The sequence below is a fragment of the Trachinotus anak genome, unplaced genomic scaffold, assembly GCF_046630095.1.
Source record: "Trachinotus anak isolate AG129_WGS33_773 ecotype Australia unplaced genomic scaffold, CSIRO_AGI_Tana_v1 ptg000012l, whole genome shotgun sequence".
NCBI lineage: Eukaryota > Metazoa > Chordata > Actinopteri > Carangiformes > Carangidae > Trachinotus > Trachinotus anak.
In genome coordinates, this window is record NW_027273863.1 from 13,916,002 (window position 1) to 13,936,082 (window position 20,081).

Sequence of the window (20,081 nt, forward strand, 5' to 3'; positions counted from 1 at the left end):
TAGGCTGACTAATTAGTATGACGGACTTCAAAAAGCATTATCACTGAACGTCTATTGCAGCACTATTGACGCACAGTTTTATGACGCCCCCTGTGGACAAATGAGTGCGTCTGTCTCTCTTTTCATCCATCTCTCCCCGGCTCCTCCTCCCACTCTGTTTTGGCAGATTTCGGGTTTTCCGTCCAGAGCAAAGTCCAGTGAGACGGTAACATAGAGTCCCATGTATTTACCAGTGGTGTAATTATTGACCAGGCCAGAGAGGCACCCTCTGCTGACCCTGCTATGACATAATAGTTCAAAATAAATTATTCAACTACTGATAATGGTTAAATAACAAATCTAACTTTTCAACTTTCAAAAGAAAGAAGTGGCTTTTGTGTCCTGGTCAGATTGTAAGGAGACTGTAATATACAACAAAATCATTTCACCAGGATTTATCTTTAACGGCACTATAAAATGTGAATGTAAATGTTTCACCTGAACCATTTTGAGTTTCTACCATCACTAAAAAACATGATTTCAGTGAAATGTAATAAATGATTTCGACATGCTGTTATGTTTTCAAGGTCCCGAGTGCACACTTGAACTAGTGGCCAAATGTGAAGTGTGATCTGTGTTTGATGATGATCTGTTTGATTAAACACTAGGAAATACCAGCGCTTTGCATATACATTCATTTTGCTAATGAGACATTTGCTGGGCCACAGTAATGGTGCAGAGGAACTCATTCCTGAGAGCACGAAGGTGTTTCTGCTCACCTTTCCCTGCAATGTTTCTGGCGATTCTGAACTTCCTTCCATAGCTTTTGACATTCCTGCACACGCTTGACACTTAAATTAACAAATAATGAAACCTCAGCGAAGCAACATAAATAACAGATGTGAAGCAGCCAAAACAAGTTGAGGACATGATATGATCTGATCACCCATTTGATGATGACATGGTCTGAAGTCAAGGTTTGTTTCTGACCAAACCAAGGAGCCACTTAATCAACACTGAAGTGCTAATGTTAAACATAAATCCTACCAAACCAAGTGGAAGTTGCTTATGTAAGACACAGAGGACATGGTTTTTAAATTCCTTCATTATACATCTCACCAAACCACCAGTGTGTGTGTGTGTGTGTGTGTGTGTGTGTGTGTGTGTGTGTGTGTGTGTGCCCAAGTGTATGGGTTCTATTAAGGTGCAAATAAAATCAAATTTGAGATCCAGGCTGATGTCTGCTGTGAACTGCTGTATGTCTCAGATAGTTCTAGATACAATCTGTATTTCTAGACAAATTATCTTTAATTATTTTTTTATTCTACCTACCTATCCTGTGCGGGTAAGAGACTTTGAGCCAGTATTGTAACATATTATACGGAAACAAGGAAAACATTTAGTTTGAAAAACATCTTAAACAAGAGCACATTTACTATGTAATTATAAAACAGAACAAAGTGTTAATCACTGTATATTGATGTACTATTGGTATAAGTGTGCAGTACCCCCCCCCCCCCCCCCCCCCCACACACACACACACACACACACACACACACACACACACACACACACACACACCCCACCCCCTCCAGAGAGAGCAGATTGGTTCTCTGAGAGGAGACTCCTCTTTACAAACTCAATGCTGAAGTGAGTGGAAGGGCAAACAAAAACCAACAAACCAACTCCAAACTAACCTGAACCGGTTCCAAGCTGCAAAGTGCAGGTCTTCGCTTTTTCATGAGTTCAAGAGTCAGGTGCTGTGGATCTAGAACCAGAAATGAGTCACAAAAACCGGTCCTGGTGGATCTGAACTGTGACAAACCATGCACTGCTGGCTCTTTGCACTGGACAGACAAGTTTTTAAATTCAAATCTTGGGTTGGAAGAGATTAAAAATTCATCGATGTCACATAATCACCAAGTGACACTGTATTGGGTCAAAATACAATAATTTACCAGGATTTGTATTGTTTGTTTCCACATACAGTCTCAAGTCCAAATAGCCTTAATAACCACATGCTCAGATGCTGTTTTACTGTCTTCTAATTTTTTTTAAGTTTAAAACGTTTTAAAATTTTAAGTTAACTAATATTCTATAAAACAGTTTCTTTTTTTCATTTTAACCTCTATTTTGACGTGATATGCCATCGTGCACCTTCGTGCTAACCCTGAGTCAAGTGACGCACCCCGCCCCGCGGCCAAGAGGTCAAAGACCTGTTTGTTTTAAATCTTCACCCAAAACTCACGGTGAGGTTCAGTCTTTTTGTCTGTCGGTGGTGCTCTCACTCGGTGCAGGCTTCACAGGAACCAAGACGCCAGCCGTGATGCAGCGGACTTTCTTCAGCCGGGGCTCGCTGCTCGCCCAGCAGGCAGCAGCGGCCCTCGACAGTCCGCTGGCCGTGAGGAGCGCTCCCCTGCTGCTGCGCCTGGACCGCTCCGTGTCCTCCGTCACCATCCCCCCGCCGGCGTGCATGCTCCGGCCGCTCGAAGCTCCGCTGCGCTACCTGTTCGGGCCGGGGCCCTCAAATGTTCCTCCACGTATCTTAGCTGCAGGGGCCAAGCCGATAATTGGTCACCTGCACCCAGAAATGTATGAGGTAAGTTTGAAACAGAGGTACATTATACGTTCAGATCACTTCATGGTGAAAATAACTTCACTCAAGTGCTGAACTTGACTACAATTTGGGGGTAGGCTACTTTTGTGATTGGTCTTGAGTAAAACTCGGAATGCAGAATTATTATTCTTAATACAATATCAGCCCGCATTTGGCTACACAGCCTATTCCTCCTGCTTGAGCAAAGTTGGTTAAATATTTTTTTTCCAACACTTAATTGCTGATTTTCATATGTAATCATAGACAGACCAAATGGATAGGCAATTTGTGGGATGTGATTAAAGATCCATAGCATACTAAAATCTCTCAGTACCAGGTGACCATATCTGACCAATTCAGCTGAGAAGCTGTCTTCACGTTTTCTTTGTGTGTCTTAGATCATGAATGACATTAAGAGAGGGATCCAGTACGCCTTCCAGACAGAGAACAACATGACCATATCTATGAGCGGCTCCGGGCACGCAGCTATGGAGTGTGCGGTGTTCAACACGGTGGAGCCCGGAGAAAGCGTGCTCATCGCCATCAACGGCATCTGGGGAGAGCGGGTCGCAGAAATTGCAGAGAGAATGGGTGCGTCTTTACGCGTGGTTTTACGCACGCATCCACCAGCTCTCAAAAGAGGATAAAGAAGCTTCAGCATTGTCTGTCTGTCTCTCTAGTACTTAATCATCAATGTTCCTTTTATCTTTAGGTGCCAATGTACATAGAATGGTAAAAACACCAGGGGGATATTTCACTAATAAGGAAATTGAACAGGTAGGACCCCATTAAATAACTATGAAACATAACCAAAGATAAACAGTAACTAGAACACACGTTATATTATATATTATTACACTTTATTTTTTGATTATTATTAAACTCTTTCTTTCTTATTCCTTTTTGTAGGCCATAGAAAAACACAAGCCTGTCCTGTTTTTCCTCACACATGGAGAGTCCTCTGCTGGCCTCTGTCACCCAGTCGATGGCATTGGAGACATCTGCAGAAAGTGAGGCTCGTTTTGTGTTTGACTCAAACAGAACATGAAGTGGTCACATGAGGCCTCATTACAAAGCATAATCTTATTCCCCTCGCTGTCCTGCCTCCTGCAGACATAACTGTCTCTTCCTGGTCGACACAGTTGCTTCACTTGGAGCGGCACCAATTTTTATGGACAAGCAAAGTAAGGAAATGATGATAGATTCAATTAATCTGACTGCTACTTTGCACTCACATGTTACATAATCTGCCTCTTGTGCTCCCAGATATTGACATCCTGTACACCGGTTCTCAAAAGGCTCTGAATGCTCCTCCTGGCACAGCCCCCATCTCTTTTAATGACAGGGCATGGTAAGGAAGAACTGTGGTGTGTGTACCTGCATGTATGTTTCCATATATGGGTCCTCAATTGTCACAACTTCATAAAAACTGAGAACAAAAAAGTAACACAATCTCTTTGTCTCTGTTACCCTTCACAGCCACAAGATGTTTAACAGGAAAACAAAACCAGTATCTTACCTCTTTGACATGACACATTTGTCCAACTACTGGGGTTGTGATGGCAAACCAGCCAGACTGTAAGTCCACTACAGCCAAGTGATTACAAGAGCCACTGCATCCTTATTCTCCTCATACTCACTTAAACTTCAACTGGAATTGAAGATTATGCAGATGATCTGTTAGTATGAGACCAACAATATTTTTCAATAGTTTTTTTTAGTGTCATTGTGCTTAGAAAGGTTCATATCAGTCAATATCATCAATGTTCGGTTATGAAAATAATATCAAGTGTACTCTGTGTTTCAGATACCACCACACTGGTCCAGTGTCTGGATTCTTCGCTCTGAGAGAGAGTCTGGCAATTCTTGCTGAGAGGGTAAATAGAAAATCTACCACTTTCTGTTGAGAGAAAAAAATCCACTTTATAGAATCATTATCTATGTTTAGGTCGTAGGTTAGTTCATATTTCACTCAGAGATATTTTTAAGTCTTATGAATAAAGCCTTCTTTATTCCAGTACCTAATTCAATCTTTCTTTTGAAGCAGGGGTGATGGTACTTTTCACCACCTTACACATTTACCACACAAATTATAAACTGCACTCACCGCACACTCCCAGCCCCTCCCCTCACTTTTGAATCTGTCTGATTGTCACTGAACAGCATCGACCTTTGTCTCCCTCTAGGGGCTGGAGGAGTCCTGGAGGAAACACAAGGAGGTGGCAGCTTATCTGTACAGAGGACTGGAAGACTTGGGCCTCAAGCTCTTCATTCCTGAAAGGGTGAGGTAGACATACTACAAAACCATATGATGGGTAACTGGTTGGCTGGCTGTGTTTTTTCTGGTGCCATACAAAACTACAACTAATACCTAAGAATTTAAGAACAACAACATACTGTGCCAAGACAGGGATATGCATAAATATATACACACACACATATATATATATATATAATGGATATATATATACATATATATCGAGAGTGCAGCCCTTTAAAAATGTGGGGCTTTTGCATTGTATCACAACTAACCAACATTGTTGTGGCAGCATTCCTCATTGATGTTGCCCTGTTGTGACCACAGCCATTGTTTTTGATTATGTGATATGTACTACAGGATTTGAGGCTTCCCTCCGTCACCACCATTGCCATCCCTGATGGCTACAACTGGAGGGAGTTGTTGGTCTACATCATGAAACACCACCAGATGGAGATGACTGGTGGCCTGGGCCCTTCCATGGGCATGGTGAGTTGTTGCTGGTATTTCATCCCTGAACAGTAAACAAATGTATTCCTAAACAGTCATGGTCATCAGCTGACCTTTATGGCAGCTTAACTGGATAGAAGCACCACTCTCAGTGGTTTAGCAGCGGCATGGTGATGTTATAGATAGTATGAAGGAAAAATTATCTTTTCATTGTCTTATCCAGTATTTCTTTTCTCTAAAATAAACACTTCAGAAAGGGGAATAGTGTTGGATTGAAGAAATGGTGTCAATGGTGTTGTGCTAATACAACAAACCTAGATACAGTTCTCAGATTAATGTTTTGAACACATTTCCTGGTACCTGAGATTGATTTTCAAACCAAAATATTCAAATTTAATTTTAATTAATTTAATAGTCCTAACAAGAGCAATGCATCAGTCTGATGTTTTTACAGCTTTCTGAATCATGCTGCTGAGTCACTGTGGACGCTGATGTACTGTACTCTCCATCGCTCTTTTCATTAGGTGATGAGGATTGGATTGATGGGATACAACTGTGAGAAGACTAATGCTGACATGGCACTGCATGCCCTGGCAGACGCTCTCAAGAACTGCAAAAAGAGCAAGGCTTAAGAGACCAGATTCCCATGACCATTCATAAGGGATTTAAAAAATAAACACTTCAGAGTCCCCACATGCAGGACATCTGAAACAGCACATACATTTTAGGAATTTATGTGTGCTTTTCACTGCAGAGATTTTATAAAACATGGGCCATGCGCCTATCTTGTATAAGTATGCTATTTTTGAAATTAAAAAAGCAGATGTCATATGGCCCATGCTCAGTGCTCTGAAAATGTCAATAAAGTGTGCTTTGTTTTATCAAACACCTCTCCTGCCCCGATGTGTGAAGAAAAACACAGAAATTATTTCAGACATCACTGCAGAAGTCTATAAATGTTAACTCCAGTTATATTTATTGAAGGTTATTTTATATTTTTGTGGCGCTTAGCCGTCTTAACTACATTTCCCATGATCCCACGCTGCGGTTCTATAAGTGTACGTCACACTAGCCCAACACTGTCGCAGTCTACTAATAGAGTCCCATTTAATCTCATACTTTTGTCTCATTGCACGCCTTTATCTTTGCTTGACTGCAGTTCACATTATTAATGGCGTGTCCTGTAAATCACACAGGTAGGTCAACTCTTCAATTTCAAACTGAAACGGAGAAAATCTTAAACTAATTCAGGGTTATATGGTTTATTTTTTTAACTGTTACTAGCTTCAATGTCGCGGAGACCGCAAGCTTATGATAAAGTTATTTATGAAGTAGCTTTAAGGGCAATAATTTATTGAAAATGATTAAAGCGTTATCGTAAAATGTGTCGCCAAGTCCGTTTGTAGCCCTTTTTACACCCAACTCAAGCTCACTGTTGACTGTTGTTGATTTCCAGACAAACGTGATGCGTTTACGTGACGTCTGAGGAGGAAATTAGCAAACTTTAGCTTCAGTGATGATAAAACAGCAGCAGCCTCCGGTCAGACTGAGCTGTTTCCCCGCTGTGATCTCTTTGCATGTCAGTGGAGGAGTCCCCATCTTTGTGACCGTCGAAACGAGGAAACTGCGACGTTTTTTTTTTTTTACACTGGCGTATTTATGATTGTATAACGCAAAAGTCGGTCACCTTCTTCTGTGCTTTACAGGTTACCTTCTTCTTCTGGTTTCTGCTAAATTGAGACCATACGGCAACATTAGCGCCACCTACTGGTAAATGAGAGACGAGCAGTTACTGTCTTTTTCCTCGCTGCTGCAAAAACAGACATTTTTTTTAGGTAAACCCAGTGTTGATATAATCATATCTTCAGTTTTAGAGGGGTGTTGATTCAGTTTTGATGTGGTTAGTGGTGAAGTTGGACTGTATTGCACTGAGAGGTGTTTCTCTCATTTAGCCCACACTCGTTGAAATAAATGAGGCAGACGAAATAGTAGAAACACCTCAGTATAATACATGCAGTTCAAAAGCTACCCAAACCATACAGTTGAACCAGAAAAAAACTTTCAAAACAAACTCACTAAACATTATAACCTGAAGGAGGATTTATGCAGGACTAGTGCATATGCTGCATTAGTTTGAGCTAGACATACCACTGGGAACTGTGAGCGTGGCTTGATTGTGAGGCAGTATTTTGGTGTTAATAAAGTATATAAATAAAGTGTGATGTCAGCTGAAATCAGTATTTTTAAAGCAATAAACCTGAGGGAAGATTTGTCTTTATATACTTCATTATACTATATACTTTCTTTACTTTTCCTTTCTATATATATTATTATTTGATTGTTTGAGTAAAGTACAAAAACCTCAAAAATATACTTAAATACAATACTTGAATAAATGCAATTAGTTACTTTCCAGCCCTGATATAACGTGATCTGATTCCTGAACTATTCTGTCACATGATTTTAGATGTGTTTACAAAATTTTATTAATAAATGTGCTGGACATTATCAGTGATATATATTCCTTGATAATATTTGGCACTGAGACAAGACCAACTTTGTGGTACCTCCCACCACTACCTCTGACTCACCCTATGACTCATTTCCTTTCTGTGTTTTCATGATAAGGCAGCATAAACTGTGTGTGTTTGTGTTTTACCAGCAGCAGAGTTGAACCCAGCCCTTCTCCCTCTAGACTGGCTTCTGGGTACCTGGGAGTCAGATGAGCCTGGGGAGGGCTGCTTTCCCTCCATAAACCCTTTCCGCTACACAGAGACACTGCACTTCAGCCACGTGGGACAACCAATCATCAACTTCATGTAGGTTAACACGTGCACAGTTACACCTTAAACAGTCACATAAAACCAGGTGTGGTCAGAATGAACTTTGTCCCACCTGTGTAACCACACCCAACCCTACTGTCACAGGTTTTTAGTATGCCAGTACATCACTGCGGCAAGGTGAGAAGTTAAGTCACTGGAGGTCAGCAAAAGCAAGATCCTCAGGGGTGGTGCCTCTTATAAGCTTCCTCATAATGATAATGTTATATGAAGGTTTGTCTTTGCCACAAGTGTTTATGGTGTTTGTTAGCAACTCTGCTACCAACTCTGCAGGTTCAATGCCTACCATGCAGAGTCTAAAAAGCCTCTGCACAGGGAGTGTGGCTTCATTCGACTGCAACCAGGAACCAACAGAGTGGCCTTTATCATCGCACAAAACTCAGGTAGTTAGAGTTTATGTCACTGGATGTAGAGTTTACAATGTGTATTATTATATATTTATTACATTAGATGGGACTTTTTTTTTACAAGTCGGCCTATAATTTAAGCATCTTCCACATAACCATACGTGATGCAGAAATGTGTGTACTTGGCAGTGTCAGACATCTCTTCATGTTTGTTCTGTCTCTCCCTTTTGCTTGTGCATTTTAGGAAATTGTTCTCATAAGTAATCTAGGTTGTTTTGAAAATTTATTTCAAATGTATATTTCAAGGCTTTATTGCTTAGATAAAAAAAGATAGTTAGATTGTTACTAGTATAAGATTAAGTTGGCACAATGTGCATAGTGGCTGAGTGTTGTGTTGTGCAGGTCTGGTGGAGGTTGAGGAGGGGGAGCTGACAGGGCAGCAGCTGAACCTGCAGACCCATGCTCTGGCCAGAATCTCTTTTGCCAAGGAGCCACATGTACAGCAGGTAAAACTGTGATTCTGTGATCTTGCATCATATCACGCACCAGTCGTCAGCAATAACTACTTCCCTTATTCACTAATATTGAATCCGCGTAATATTTCTACCCACAAGGTCGACTACACGTCGGAACATCAAACAGAACGTTTCTGTGGAAATTATCTAAATGAATAAACATGACATCTTTGCTCCTTTGTGCCAGTGACCTCACCTGCTCTTTTCCTTCATTCAGATTTCCAGAGTGTTTCAGCTCCGACCAGATGGGAGACTGGAGCAGACAGTTTCCATGGCAACAGACAACCAGCCACTGATGCAGCACTTGCACATCACCTACCGTCGGTCATCTTGAACCAACTAACAAGCAGGCTTCTTATACACAGAAATACCTTAGTCTGGAATGAGAAATTTAAAAAAAACACAAAGCTTAATCAATAATCAGTCAGATAAACATATAAACAATTCTACAATTAGCATACACATAAAATAAAACTGAACCATTAATGGTAAATGTTACATTACGTGCAGGAATAACAGAGCTGTTGCAGTCAAATTAAAAGATAATCAAAATAAATGACTGCGCTTGTGAGGCATTATACCCAGAACGGGTACTTGATTAATGTTGATATTTATTGTTTATTTAATCTTTGAGCTGTAAAGCTTATAAAGCACTGAATTAATATTGAGTACAGTGTTCATCTCCATTGCACTAATGTAAGATTGAAAGTAACTGCTGTCTTCCTGTAGTCAATATACTGTCTTTTGAGTGTGAGACTCAGAGTTAGAGATTTATTCGTGGACCAGGTGGCACTGAATTTAAAGTTATGGTTTCAGCTCATAAATATGACTCTTTAAGAGAGTTTCCTTGAGGTGTTTCATGGCGTTCAAGTTTGCTTTTGGTCCTCACGTGGACGTGTTCTTCAGAATAGATGTTCTGATACTGACTACATTAAAAGATCACAAATTAAATTTATTTTACCTCTTTTTGTACTTTATATGCACTTATTCTAATTAATTATGTTCTCACACATTTTTTTCTGTACTGATGGATTTGATGTGTAATGTCAATAAAGTCTTCCTTGTAAATTATGAAATTTCCCTGTTCTTGATGTTTCTGTACATCACAGGTCTACAGCATCTCGTGCTTGTTTCTATTGGTCTAATTCTGAAATGGCTTCTTCTCAACATATTTGTATCTCGCAGCTTTTACATGTTTTAACCCACAGACAAGGGTACAGTTATTTGTTTTTTGCTTTTTATTTTATATCCCCTCCACCATTTTTAACTTTTAAGGGTCTGACATTCATTCAGAGAGATAAAACATCAATAAAATGAAGCAGTGTGTTTATGTGTGAAGATTTAAGTTTATTGTGGATTTAAAAAAAAAAAAATGTTCAGACACACATTTATAAGTTAACACCGTGAAAGTGACAAGCATCAGGCATACCACACAATCGCTCCAAAGAGCTGCTGTATCGGCTCTCTTTATACTGCAGTGGTCATAATCAAAATAAAAAAATAAAATCATAAATAAACTATTTACAGATTAAAAAGGAAATGAATACCACCAAAATAAGTGCATTTAGTATGGACCATTCCTCTGTCCTTTGGACAAAAATGGCAACAACAAGACCCAACGTTTCTTGACCAATTGTGTCTGAAATTGCAGCAGAAAGTTTTAGTACAGGTCACAATATTTTGGAATATATTGGGAAAGAGACACTCTGCTTTGGTAAAGTACAATAATGTAAATAAAACCCATGAAGTGTAAGCAGCTGATACCACCTGATATTGCTCTCCTGAGTGAAAACACTTCCACATGTCAGAAAACTCAAAGACCCAGCCAGCTGAGCATCAGTTTTCATTACATTCATTCACAAGGCTTCCTCCCTGGCATCACTCCTGTCGGTACGTATTCTGAGACAAACATCACATCAAAAAAATCAGACTGTTTATGTCAGGACCATGAACAGCCTCCCACAGCTCACGTTCACCCTGAACACCATCACACATGACAGTTACAACACGGGAGAAGCCTGGTTTACTGCACCGGTGTAAGCAGAGTGAAAATATACAGAAGAGGTGACGTGAGACAAACTTGTTCCTTTGCCATTTATGATCTTAAATAGCATGATGACTACTCTTTGGATGAAGGGTAATCACTTACAGGCTCATCTGACACCGAGATAACGCAAACATGATGCTGATGAAACATTAGCTGATGGCCCTTCAGCGACAGACTGATCTGATATGCGTGTAGGCTCAATTCCCATCAAGCACAGTCACCATCTCCACCTTTTATTGACAAGTCTGTGATTTCAATCTCGTGTCAAACGATCACGATGAATGCTGTGCCCGCCGTCTCTGCTGTTCATGGCTCCTTCATGATGTAGACGTACATCGTGGTGAGGAAGTACTTCAGGGACTCGATGACAGAGGAAAGCCAGTGGTGTTCAGGGGTGAGATCCCTCTTCACCACACATTTAGTGATCTCCGCCTGAAAAAGGACAGTGAGAGATATTTCTAAGTATCAGATTCCAATGAAACTTAATTGATATAAATGAAAAATGATGCCATGATAACAATATGAATTTTAGAAGAATCAGAATACTAATAATTTAACTGCTGGCGATGACATACTATTGAAATTCATGCACCACTGAATTGATGACATTTAAATGTCTGAATCTATGGTTTTATACACACGCACGCACACACACACACACACACACACACACACACACACACAAAATTTTTATAACGGGAATTCAAACAAAAATTCTGATGTTTTTTTCAAAGTATAATATTTCAATGCTATAAATTCAAACTTTAAGTATTAAAAAGAGATAAAGTTTCATCATTGAATATTCAGCTGTTGTGACAAACTAGGCTACGTTCAAAACATCATAAAAGGAAACAGGTTCACTTCTTTTGCAAAGAATTTCAGTTGGGACTCTGTCGAAAAGAAAAAAGAAGGATCGGGTGTTTCAGGAAAAGGCAGCTTTCCCGTGGTAAAGAAAACCTATTGTGCTGCAGCTGAAAATACATTTTTAAGGTCTGTAACCAAGACAGGGTCAATAAGAAACAAATGTTACAAGAGCAGATCTCTGCATCAGATCAACCAGCAGGAAGCTATGTACAGGATGTACAGGAAAGTTCGATTTTCAGTCATAACTGAGTCTTTCCGAGCAGGCTACCATCAGATTTTACGTAACTCCCCTCTAACTGTGTCAACCGGAGCTTATGAAAGCACACTGAGCTCTGATACATAAACAAGATAACGTAAATTAGTCGTTTAGCTTCAGGAAAACAATGTCGCCAGTTTTAATCCCCAGAGAAATAAGATATGAACAGCGGTTTCCCCCCTTGTTTTTTCATATGTTAATATTCATTTTACATTCAGTTTGTCCAGAATTCTTCTCAAAAAAGCTCATCATGCAGTGACATCAATTAAAGAGATAATATACTGGAGATGACCATTATTGGTTGATGTAACTAAGTAAACTCTCTGTAATCCAAACTGAAAGCTCAACATTTCTCCACATTGCTGCTCATGCATTATTACCCACAGCGACCATGATTATCAGCATGTACAGCAGCGGCCACTTACCCATCCTCCCCGCCTCTTCAGCCAGGGAACCAGGAACTTGCGCACAAACTGTCCCAGACTGTCCACTAAGATGTGAACGCTGGTCGGATGTCCCTGTCTGACACAGTCCACTGCCAGGGCTCCAGCTACTGCATACATGGCTACCACCTTACCCCAGGTTATACCTACAGCAAGAAAAACAAACATCACCGAGTTATGTTTTAAGCCAGTTAATATCTATGTGTGCGAGCACTGATGCTTGTCTTTCATCTGTTGCTTATTAGTGTACTGTTTGAGTCTGACTGTTCAGTGATGCACGTGCAGAGGCCGTTTCCACATTATTCTGTGTTTGGACATTAGTCAATTAATCGATTAGTCAACTGACAGAAAATTAATCTGCAAATATTTTGATAATCAATTAATTATTTAGAGTTAAGAAATAAAGCCAACTTTGCAAGTGACTATTTCATCGTCTTTTATGATTTTATCCCAAATATCTCTGGAAACAGGACACCTGAAGATGTCATCTGGGACTTAAGGAAATTTTTTCTCCATTTGCTGACCAAACAACTGATCAAAACGAAATTATTTAAAAGAATAATGAAAATAATCACTATTTAAGTTTAATTTCAGGTGTATAGCAGGATTTTGTGACATCACAGTTGGTTTGCTCATGGTCCAACATGCGAGTGTGATGTGGAAACCTGAAACCCGCAGTGCACATACACAGAGGATGAACTTCTCATTGAAGCAGGAGACGTGTGTCATGCAGTTAAACTTTTGAAAAGAAAAATATTTTCAACTTTAATAAGGGAGAAGGAGTAGATGTATTTTTTTAAAGTATTTTTAACAAGGAAATTGAACTTTTTTTTTTCTGTGGAAAACAAATTGTTTTGGAGGGTATTTCTGTACGTGTCCAGGAGGTATTGATTCTATCCTGCAGTCACAGAGTAGTTTGTCTGATAAGTGAGAAGCACAACTCACACTTCAGCTACACGACCTGAGTGTCAAGCCTCCATGGTGGCAGTGTGTCCCAAACCGGAAAGGATAAAACTGCCACATTTATCTCAGTATAAACACTCCTCTCCCAGTCCATCCCGAGCATTAACACCCGTCTCCTCTGAGGTTTCTCCTTCCTCTGTGACCTGATATGAGGCATGTGGGGCAGTTGGCGGACCTTGTACTGAAATAAACTGCAAATATGAGGTGAACGTCAACAAACCAGTGCATTTGTGTTAATGTGGCTGATAAGAGGTCTTACTGCGTCACATGCCAGCTGTAAATTAAAGAGGGCGAGACCGTGTTGCCTTTGCCTAGAGGTGGATGAGGCGCTGACGCAGTTTCAGATGTGGGGAAGTCAACAGGTTCAGAAAATGATTTTGCATTCACCAGTCAGATGCAGTTGAGAGTCATGAAGTTGAAAAGGGCCAATTCTTTGTCCTCTCTTTTTACCTAAACAATCCAGTCCGATAATGACGGGCATCCGGCCACTTCTATGTAGAGTTTCCAGGGCAGTGTTTTAACGACCGTCAGTGATGCAATACAGGGTCTAATGGCATTAGCCTCCTTCATGTCCTGCTTGCATTGTCATGGCTGTTCCTCCTGAGCTGACCTACAGTGTCTGACTGTGGCTATAAGGGGATGGAGCTCTGGGCGAGCTTAAATGAGATAACTGTCCGTGGAAGCTGTCAGAGTACGTCACGTCTCACTCCCTACTGAGAACCAGGCCAAGAATAGAGACAAGATTGTCAGGGATAAAGCTGGAGGAGAGGAGGGCGGAAGGAGAAAGAACAGAAGTGGGAGGCAGGGGAAGATGGATGGAGAAGAGACAAGCCATGTTGATTTTACCGAGGGAGACCACAGTGCAGATGGCCAGTTAACCACTTCCCGAAAAATATGCGGCTATGATACGTATTAGGATTCAGCAGACATATCGTTCCTTTGTGGTCCCTAAATTCATGATAAGCACTTGAAAGCATGATAAATACCAAAAAGCTAAAAAGGTACTTATAAAACAAATCCGGAACAGCAGGGAAAACAAACTTGCATGTTTTTTTTTTCTATTTATATCCAGGTCTCGCCCTGTCCCAGAAGGCTGGGGCAGCCTGGGTTCACCAGTTTGTTATTCCTCAGAAGGAATCCCACGCTGTTTCTAAAAATGACACCCTCGTGACGTCAAGCGAGTTTAGCCAAAACACAGGCATGAAAATTATATTAAGCAAGTCTGTTTTTGATCTTTCCTGGAAACTTGCCAAATCCTAGCTACACTGCGACCAGAGCATTTTATCTTCCCCACAGGCTCATACAGAGGACATAAAGTCACTCTTTTTATTTGGGTACTTCAAAATGCCATTGCTGCTTTCAATAGTGTACAAAGCAGATCTGCTGTCAAGACTATTTAAAACAAGCCAAGAGCCAGCAGAAACAAGTTCAAATCATGACCCAGACTGACAAAAATCTAAGTCCTCTCTGAGCGAGGCTTATCCAGCAGCCATTAAAATCTTCCTTTTGTGAGGGTTATTCTTTAATTTGACATTTAAACCTGGGAAAGGCTTTTAATAAACGTGTTTGTATGATACATCTCGAGGCAAACATGACTGTAACACGCTCCTCTTTGATCTCCATAACTCCGTGTCTTTCAATGAGTTGTATGAATGGGGGTAACCGCACTGTTGGACAGTCTCTCCTCAAAGACAAAACATACTACCTGAATTTGCCAAAGACAAGGACAAAAAAGGGCTATTGTAAGTAGCAAAATCAAAGATTAAGGTCAAGTTAAAATAAATGAATAAATAAAACTAGAACATCCAGACATTGAAAACCAGACTCAAGACCAAAAGTGGACAAAAGACAGACGGAAGAGGACACATACTGGTCTGTACATGTTTGCCCGAGTTCTCGTAGCAGCACATTATCTGCATCTACAGTTATGTAATCATTAATTACAGCAAATCAATCAAGAAATTAGGTTGTAGAACAGAGCTTGGCCGTGTGTGTGTTTTATTTCTGTGTCCAGACCAAAGGAGTGGTGTCCATGGCATGTACGCTCTCTGCTAACATTTCCATGTGTCACATTTTATCAAATTAGTTGTGCAGTGATGACAAAAAACTAATTGTGATCAATACCAGAAACTAGTCAGTGCTATCTGTTCAGGAGGAGAGCGTCTAAACTTAGTGACTCGTTTTAGATGTAGGGCTCATGGTGCGTTTTAAAGTCTCACTCCACCTACATGTGATTCACACCCACTCACTCTCACTCTCACTGAAAGCACCTCTGAGGCTACAGGGCCTGAGAAAAAAAAAAAAACTGCAGCCGGACACTTGTTAGAGTCGCTGCCTCCATCAGTCGTCTGAGGCACTGAGGAAGTGTAAATGTCTTCCTGAGCTGGCAGATCTCCTTTGGCTGAAGACTACACGTTTAGTTTCTAACGTGCTACCTCATCCTCATCATCAACACCTTCGAGGCTAAGAATGTACCATGTACCTGTTGAAAAGATCTCTGTTGCCACGCCGATAAAGGCATCCGAAACCATGTTCTCCATGGCAACAGAGATGTTGAGCTGCCGTGCCACGTTCCTGTACAAACTGGGCTGTATACACTCCAGCTCGTCGCCTTGGTAACAGAGGGAGAGCACAGACAAGAAACAAAAAAGAGAGAGAAGCATTAAAAGTCTGTCAGAAGGACCACAGTTGTTCTGAATGAATGAGGCATTAACCAAAACACAGATTCGGTTTAAACCAATTATTTAAATATTATGGGTTATGCAAACAATCACACAACTCAACCAATTCAGACAATTGGTTGAGTTATGCTGGCGGAGGGTCACTTAGATGTCAGGATGTCAAAGGAAAGCATGCATGTCTCTGCTAGTATCCTTTACAAAGACACTGGGCACTTGAGCTGCTGTCTTAAGTGAGTCAAGTCCTCCAGATGTAATCACTCAGTTCAAGCTGTTCTCTCTCTCTCACACACTCACACACTCACACACACACACACACACACACACACACACACACACACACACACACACACACACACACACACACACACACAAACATAATCCTTAATTCATCATTTGCTCAAAGCTTATCATAGCTTGTACAGAGGGCCCTACAGTACGTGGATATCACTGAGAGTCACGTCTGAGGAGTTGTTCAGTCCAGTTTCTTGATGTGTATCAATTATCTGTTCCAGCTCTGTTGAGTCATCCTCAGCCTACTGTTATCTAAAAGTAGATTACAGCGCAGCAATGCTGCTTTTTAGACCCAAGAGGAGGGAGCATATCACTGTCACAACAGTCAGCTCTCACTGGTTTTCAGCAGAGGAGAACGAGAATTTATTGATTGTTTTGGAAGCAATGAATTAATCAATTGGTGTGAGACTGCAGCGTGGCATTTCTAGTGTACTGGTCTTAAATTATGAAGTCCTTAATGTCTTTAATTTAGTCTTAATCTCAAATACAAAAATCTACTTATTGTAGCAGATCAATTGTCCTGCTCATCTCCATTTGTCTGTTAGTTAAAAATATCTTGTTCATAAGCTTGTTCATTTGTATTTTGCAGTGCACATCTAGAGAACGGTGAGGACTCATGATTTTTATCTAAAATAAATAATTAATACTGTGAAATGGTGAAAACATTTTGAGGATGTATTCCATTTGATGTGGATCAGGATCCAAAGGAAAGCTTCAGGAAAGCTTCCAGGGCAGATTGAAAATGTCTAAACAGTTTCTATTATTAAAAACGTGGAGGATTGCCAATATATTACATACTCTTGAGATTTTTTTCCAGTTAAAAGAGTTACATTAAACCTATGTTTATGTTAAGCTTTAAATTAAAATCACAATGAACCCATGGCTAATTAACAAAGCTGTGAACTTCAAATAAGACACTAAACAATGAAAAACGAAAGAAAACATAGTATAAACTATAATGTAGCCTCTTAATGTTACTTGAGCTACCCTCTCCTGTAAACATGAGGAAAAGCCAATCACTTCCACAAAGTCAGGTCCAGAGTTCAACGGGAGATTAAAACCACGGCCTTGAATGTGTTGCTATAAGATGACAGTTTATCCATTCTCTCATTCACTAGTTTTCTAAGACGTTACAGCTGCTCAGGTTTCTCTCACCAAGACAGAGAAGCACCAGAGACACCTCAGCGAGCGCCGCATTTGAGGGAGATAGGTTGAGTTCAGTTTTGGACCATCCCAGCCCGTTCTGGTTGAGTCTGGACAGGATGTAGTCTCTGCACAGGGCTTTGGACTGGGACACCAGCTCCTTCTCAGTCAACGAACGGTCGAACACATCCAGGACCTCTGCGGCAAACACAGAAGACCTCCGCAGGACCTCCATGTCCTCCTGCAGGGGATCTGGGTCAGAGAGCGTCTGACCTCCTTGGATCAGCTGTGTCTCAGTGCGTCTTTATCCCAGGAGGAACAGAGTTTAATGGTGGAGACAGTATGGCAGCTGTGAGGAAAGAAAGCCCGTATTTAGAGGCAGCTAGAGAGAACTGGTTCGTTTTAAAGGAGTAAATTACAGCATTTTATCTTGAAACCTGTTTTTTTTTTTCTGGCAGGAAGGACAAATGCAAAAAAAAAAAAAAAAAAAAAAAAAAAAAACAGCATGTGTGACTGGATTAATACTTCCTGCTGCTACTACATACTTTTTTAAAGTCGTGTGGGTGTACAAAGACATGTCGACACCAGAATCTAAAATCAGACCAGAAACTTATATAATAATATGATGGAGGCGTTATTGTTGTGAGTCACATGGTGGGACAGTCAAGATATTGCTACATTTCTTGGATTATGCAACAGCAAGTACTGATAGCACAAGATGACAAGGTAAATGTTTTTGCTGCAAGGCAGCAACAGGCCTATCTTGATTTGAGATAAAAATGCATAAATCATTAGATCATTATTTCTCAGGGTAATCTCAAGCAACCTGAAGGTTTTTAAATCAATAATAAATTGTTTGAAAGACAAAAAAAAAGGGCACGCTTACCTTGAGCATAGTATCCACACTAAGGTGCCCCCGCCTCTGATATCACCAGTATGTGATTCTTCCGATGATGGACCTTCAATTAATTAATCAGAAAACATTTCAAACCAGCTCTGGTGTTTCCCAGCCGGAAAAAAAAAACAGCCTGTGTGACTGTCAGATCGAGGGCAGCTCGTCTACCCTCAAAAGAAACCGTCTCAGACTATTACAAACCCGCCGGGCGAAGTTCTCCCTCAGGTCTCGTCTCCAACAGGCTCATGGTTTTCAGCGAACGATCCGAGAGACACCGCAGGAGGACGCCTACCTGTTGTCCCACCTCCCCATTGGCGCTCAGCGGGTGCGCTGGTTTTTAGCGCTCAGGAAAAGCCCGCTGGGAGGAGTTTAACGCCCGTGTCCTTTCCTAGCCACTGGGCAAGCCAAACCTCACCACGGCGGACAGGGGGAGACAAATCAACCGCATCTACAGTTTCATTCATAAGTCCGGGGCAGAGTAAATCCTGCCACGATACTCTGCAAGGGTCCAGCTTTTGCGCATTTTTTTTCCCTTTATCACTTCATGTGTTTCCACTCTCGTGCGTAAAAGCTGCAGCCTTGACTTTTAAAGTGGAGTCAGCGCTGACAGGTCGGAAACACTTCATACTCATGCGCCGTCACGTGCGTCAGGACAATGGGGTTTCCTAGTGCAGGTAAAACAGGTGTGTCCCTCCGCCGCTGATCTCCTGCCAGGTTTATGTAAGTGTTCCCGCTGAGGACGAAAGCGTCGCACCTTTAATCCCGTGCAGCGAAGATGGATAATTATAGGAGTCCCACTCTGCGGTCACAGCACTGACACACACTTCAGTGGGTCCTTTGTATGATGGGGTTTTATTATTTTGTTATTGCGACAGTTATTAATTTATCTATTTATTTATTTTATCGCATCAAAAGACAATATAATCAAGTTATATTAATTGGACACTCCGTAGCTTTTATTTTATTAATTTTTTTTTATTTTGTTTTGTTATTTTAAGGTGAAACTCATCTGTCGCGGCTGATATTTCTGAAGTGTCCTAGTTCACGCAGTGTGAGAGAGACTGTTATAAACAATGGACCCGTTTAAGAACCCACTCCACACAAAAAGCCCGACGCTTATCAGTTCATTTCTCCCTCTGTTTGAAGTGTGTGTGTGTGTGTGTGTGTGTGTGTGTGTGTGTGTGTGTGTTTACCTGCCATATTAAAACGACAATGATAGGCCTGTGTCATGTGTACATATTTTATAACAGCAGTAAACAAAGTAAAAAAAAAAAAAAGACCTGGTGTAACATGCGGTGCCAAATTATGGTTAGGGTTAGGAGTAGATCATTTTACTTTTAACATTAGGTGCGTTTACTCGGCTATTATAATCTATGTTATCTGTTATTGCTGATTACGTTTGGATTACTTCTAATGAACTGTTTGGCCGCTGAGTGTCACTGTTGCTCACTTTCTGTTGTGCTCGACATGATTTTATCCCTGAAAAGCCTCTGGGTTGATGAGGCCAGTTGTTC

At 40.8% G+C, this 20,081-nt stretch overlaps 3 protein-coding genes across 10 annotated transcripts; 2 read left to right on the forward strand and 1 right to left on the reverse strand.

Moving 5' to 3' along the window:
* The first annotated feature begins 2,226 nt into the window (after positions 1–2,226).
* agxtb (alanine--glyoxylate and serine--pyruvate aminotransferase b) lies at positions 2,227–6,168 on the forward strand. Its single transcript, XM_071492791.1, has 11 exons — positions 2,227–2,578; positions 2,974–3,166; positions 3,288–3,352; positions 3,485–3,585; positions 3,689–3,759; positions 3,842–3,926; positions 4,055–4,153; positions 4,383–4,452; positions 4,762–4,857; positions 5,193–5,321; positions 5,807–6,168. Exons 1-11 carry the CDS (start codon positions 2,306–2,308, stop codon positions 5,912–5,914), a joined length of 1,290 nt encoding a protein of 429 aa, XP_071348892.1. The 5' UTR covers positions 2,227–2,305; the 3' UTR covers positions 5,915–6,168.
* A 144-nt stretch (positions 6,169–6,312) lies between these two features.
* On the forward strand, positions 6,313–10,060 carry thap4 (THAP domain containing 4). Of its 7 annotated transcripts, none has more exons than XM_071492795.1 (7): positions 6,313–6,478; positions 6,989–7,117; positions 7,945–8,101; positions 8,210–8,242; positions 8,396–8,505; positions 8,872–8,975; positions 9,202–10,060. In XM_071492795.1, the coding sequence occupies exons 2-7, from the start codon at positions 7,057–7,059 to the stop codon at positions 9,316–9,318; spliced, it is 582 nt and encodes a 193-aa protein (XP_071348896.1). In that variant the 5' UTR covers positions 6,313–6,478; positions 6,989–7,056; the 3' UTR covers positions 9,319–10,060. The 7 variants fall into 7 exon arrangements, with proteins under 7 accessions (XP_071348896.1, XP_071348897.1, XP_071348898.1 ...); XM_071492796.1 differs by having other exon boundaries at positions 7,948–8,101; XM_071492797.1 differs by lacking the exon at positions 8,210–8,242.
* Positions 10,061–10,310: 250 nt separating this feature from the next.
* Positions 10,311–19,186, reverse strand: bokb (BCL2 family apoptosis regulator BOK b). Of its 2 annotated transcripts, XM_071492793.1 has the most exons (6): positions 18,769–19,186; positions 18,559–18,631; positions 17,685–18,021; positions 16,040–16,168; positions 12,577–12,740; positions 10,311–11,463 (listed from the first exon to the last, which is right to left on the reverse strand). In XM_071492793.1, exons 3-6 carry the CDS (start codon positions 17,905–17,907, stop codon positions 11,338–11,340), a joined length of 642 nt encoding a protein of 213 aa, XP_071348894.1. In that variant the 5' UTR covers positions 17,908–18,021; positions 18,559–18,631; positions 18,769–19,186; the 3' UTR covers positions 10,311–11,337. The 2 variants fall into 2 exon arrangements, with proteins under 2 accessions (XP_071348894.1, XP_071348893.1); XM_071492792.1 differs by having other exon boundaries at positions 18,559–19,186.
* Between the last annotated feature and the right edge of the window lie 895 nt (positions 19,187–20,081).

What these genes read in the sequence shown, in the direction of transcription:
- agxtb (XM_071492791.1), top strand. Translation starts at nt 2,306, where the DNA reads ATGCAGCGGACTTTCTTCAGCCGGGGCTCGCTGCTCGCCCAGCAGGCA. An exon ending in AGAAATTGCAGAGAGAATGG is followed by an intron (nt 3,167 to 3,287) that starts GTGCGTCTTTAC and finishes TTTTATCTTTAG; the next exon opens with GTGCCAATGTACATAGAATG. An exon ending in CTAATAAGGAAATTGAACAG is followed by an intron (nt 3,353 to 3,484) that starts GTAGGACCCCAT and finishes TCCTTTTTGTAG; the next exon opens with GCCATAGAAAAACACAAGCC.
- thap4 (XM_071492795.1), top strand. Translation starts at nt 7,057, where the DNA reads ATGAGAGACGAGCAGTTACTGTCTTTTTCCTCGCTGCTGCAAAAACAG. An exon ending in AAAACAGACATTTTTTTTAG is followed by an intron (nt 7,118 to 7,944) that starts GTAAACCCAGTG and finishes GTGTTTTACCAG; the next exon opens with CAGCAGAGTTGAACCCAGCC. An exon ending in CAGTACATCACTGCGGCAAG is followed by an intron (nt 8,243 to 8,395) that starts GTGAGAAGTTAA and finishes CCAACTCTGCAG; the next exon opens with GTTCAATGCCTACCATGCAG.
- bokb (XM_071492793.1), bottom strand. Translation starts at nt 17,907, where the DNA reads ATGGAGGTCCTGCGGAGGTCTTCTGTGTTTGCCGCAGAGGTCCTGGAT. An exon ending in TCTGGTGCTTCTCTGTCTTG is followed by an intron (nt 16,169 to 17,684) that starts GTGAGAGAAACC and finishes TCTGTTACCAAG; the next exon opens with GCGACGAGCTGGAGTGTATA. An exon ending in TGAAGAGGCGGGGAGGATGG is followed by an intron (nt 11,464 to 12,576) that starts GTAAGTGGCCGC and finishes GTCCTTTTTCAG; the next exon opens with GCGGAGATCACTAAATGTGT.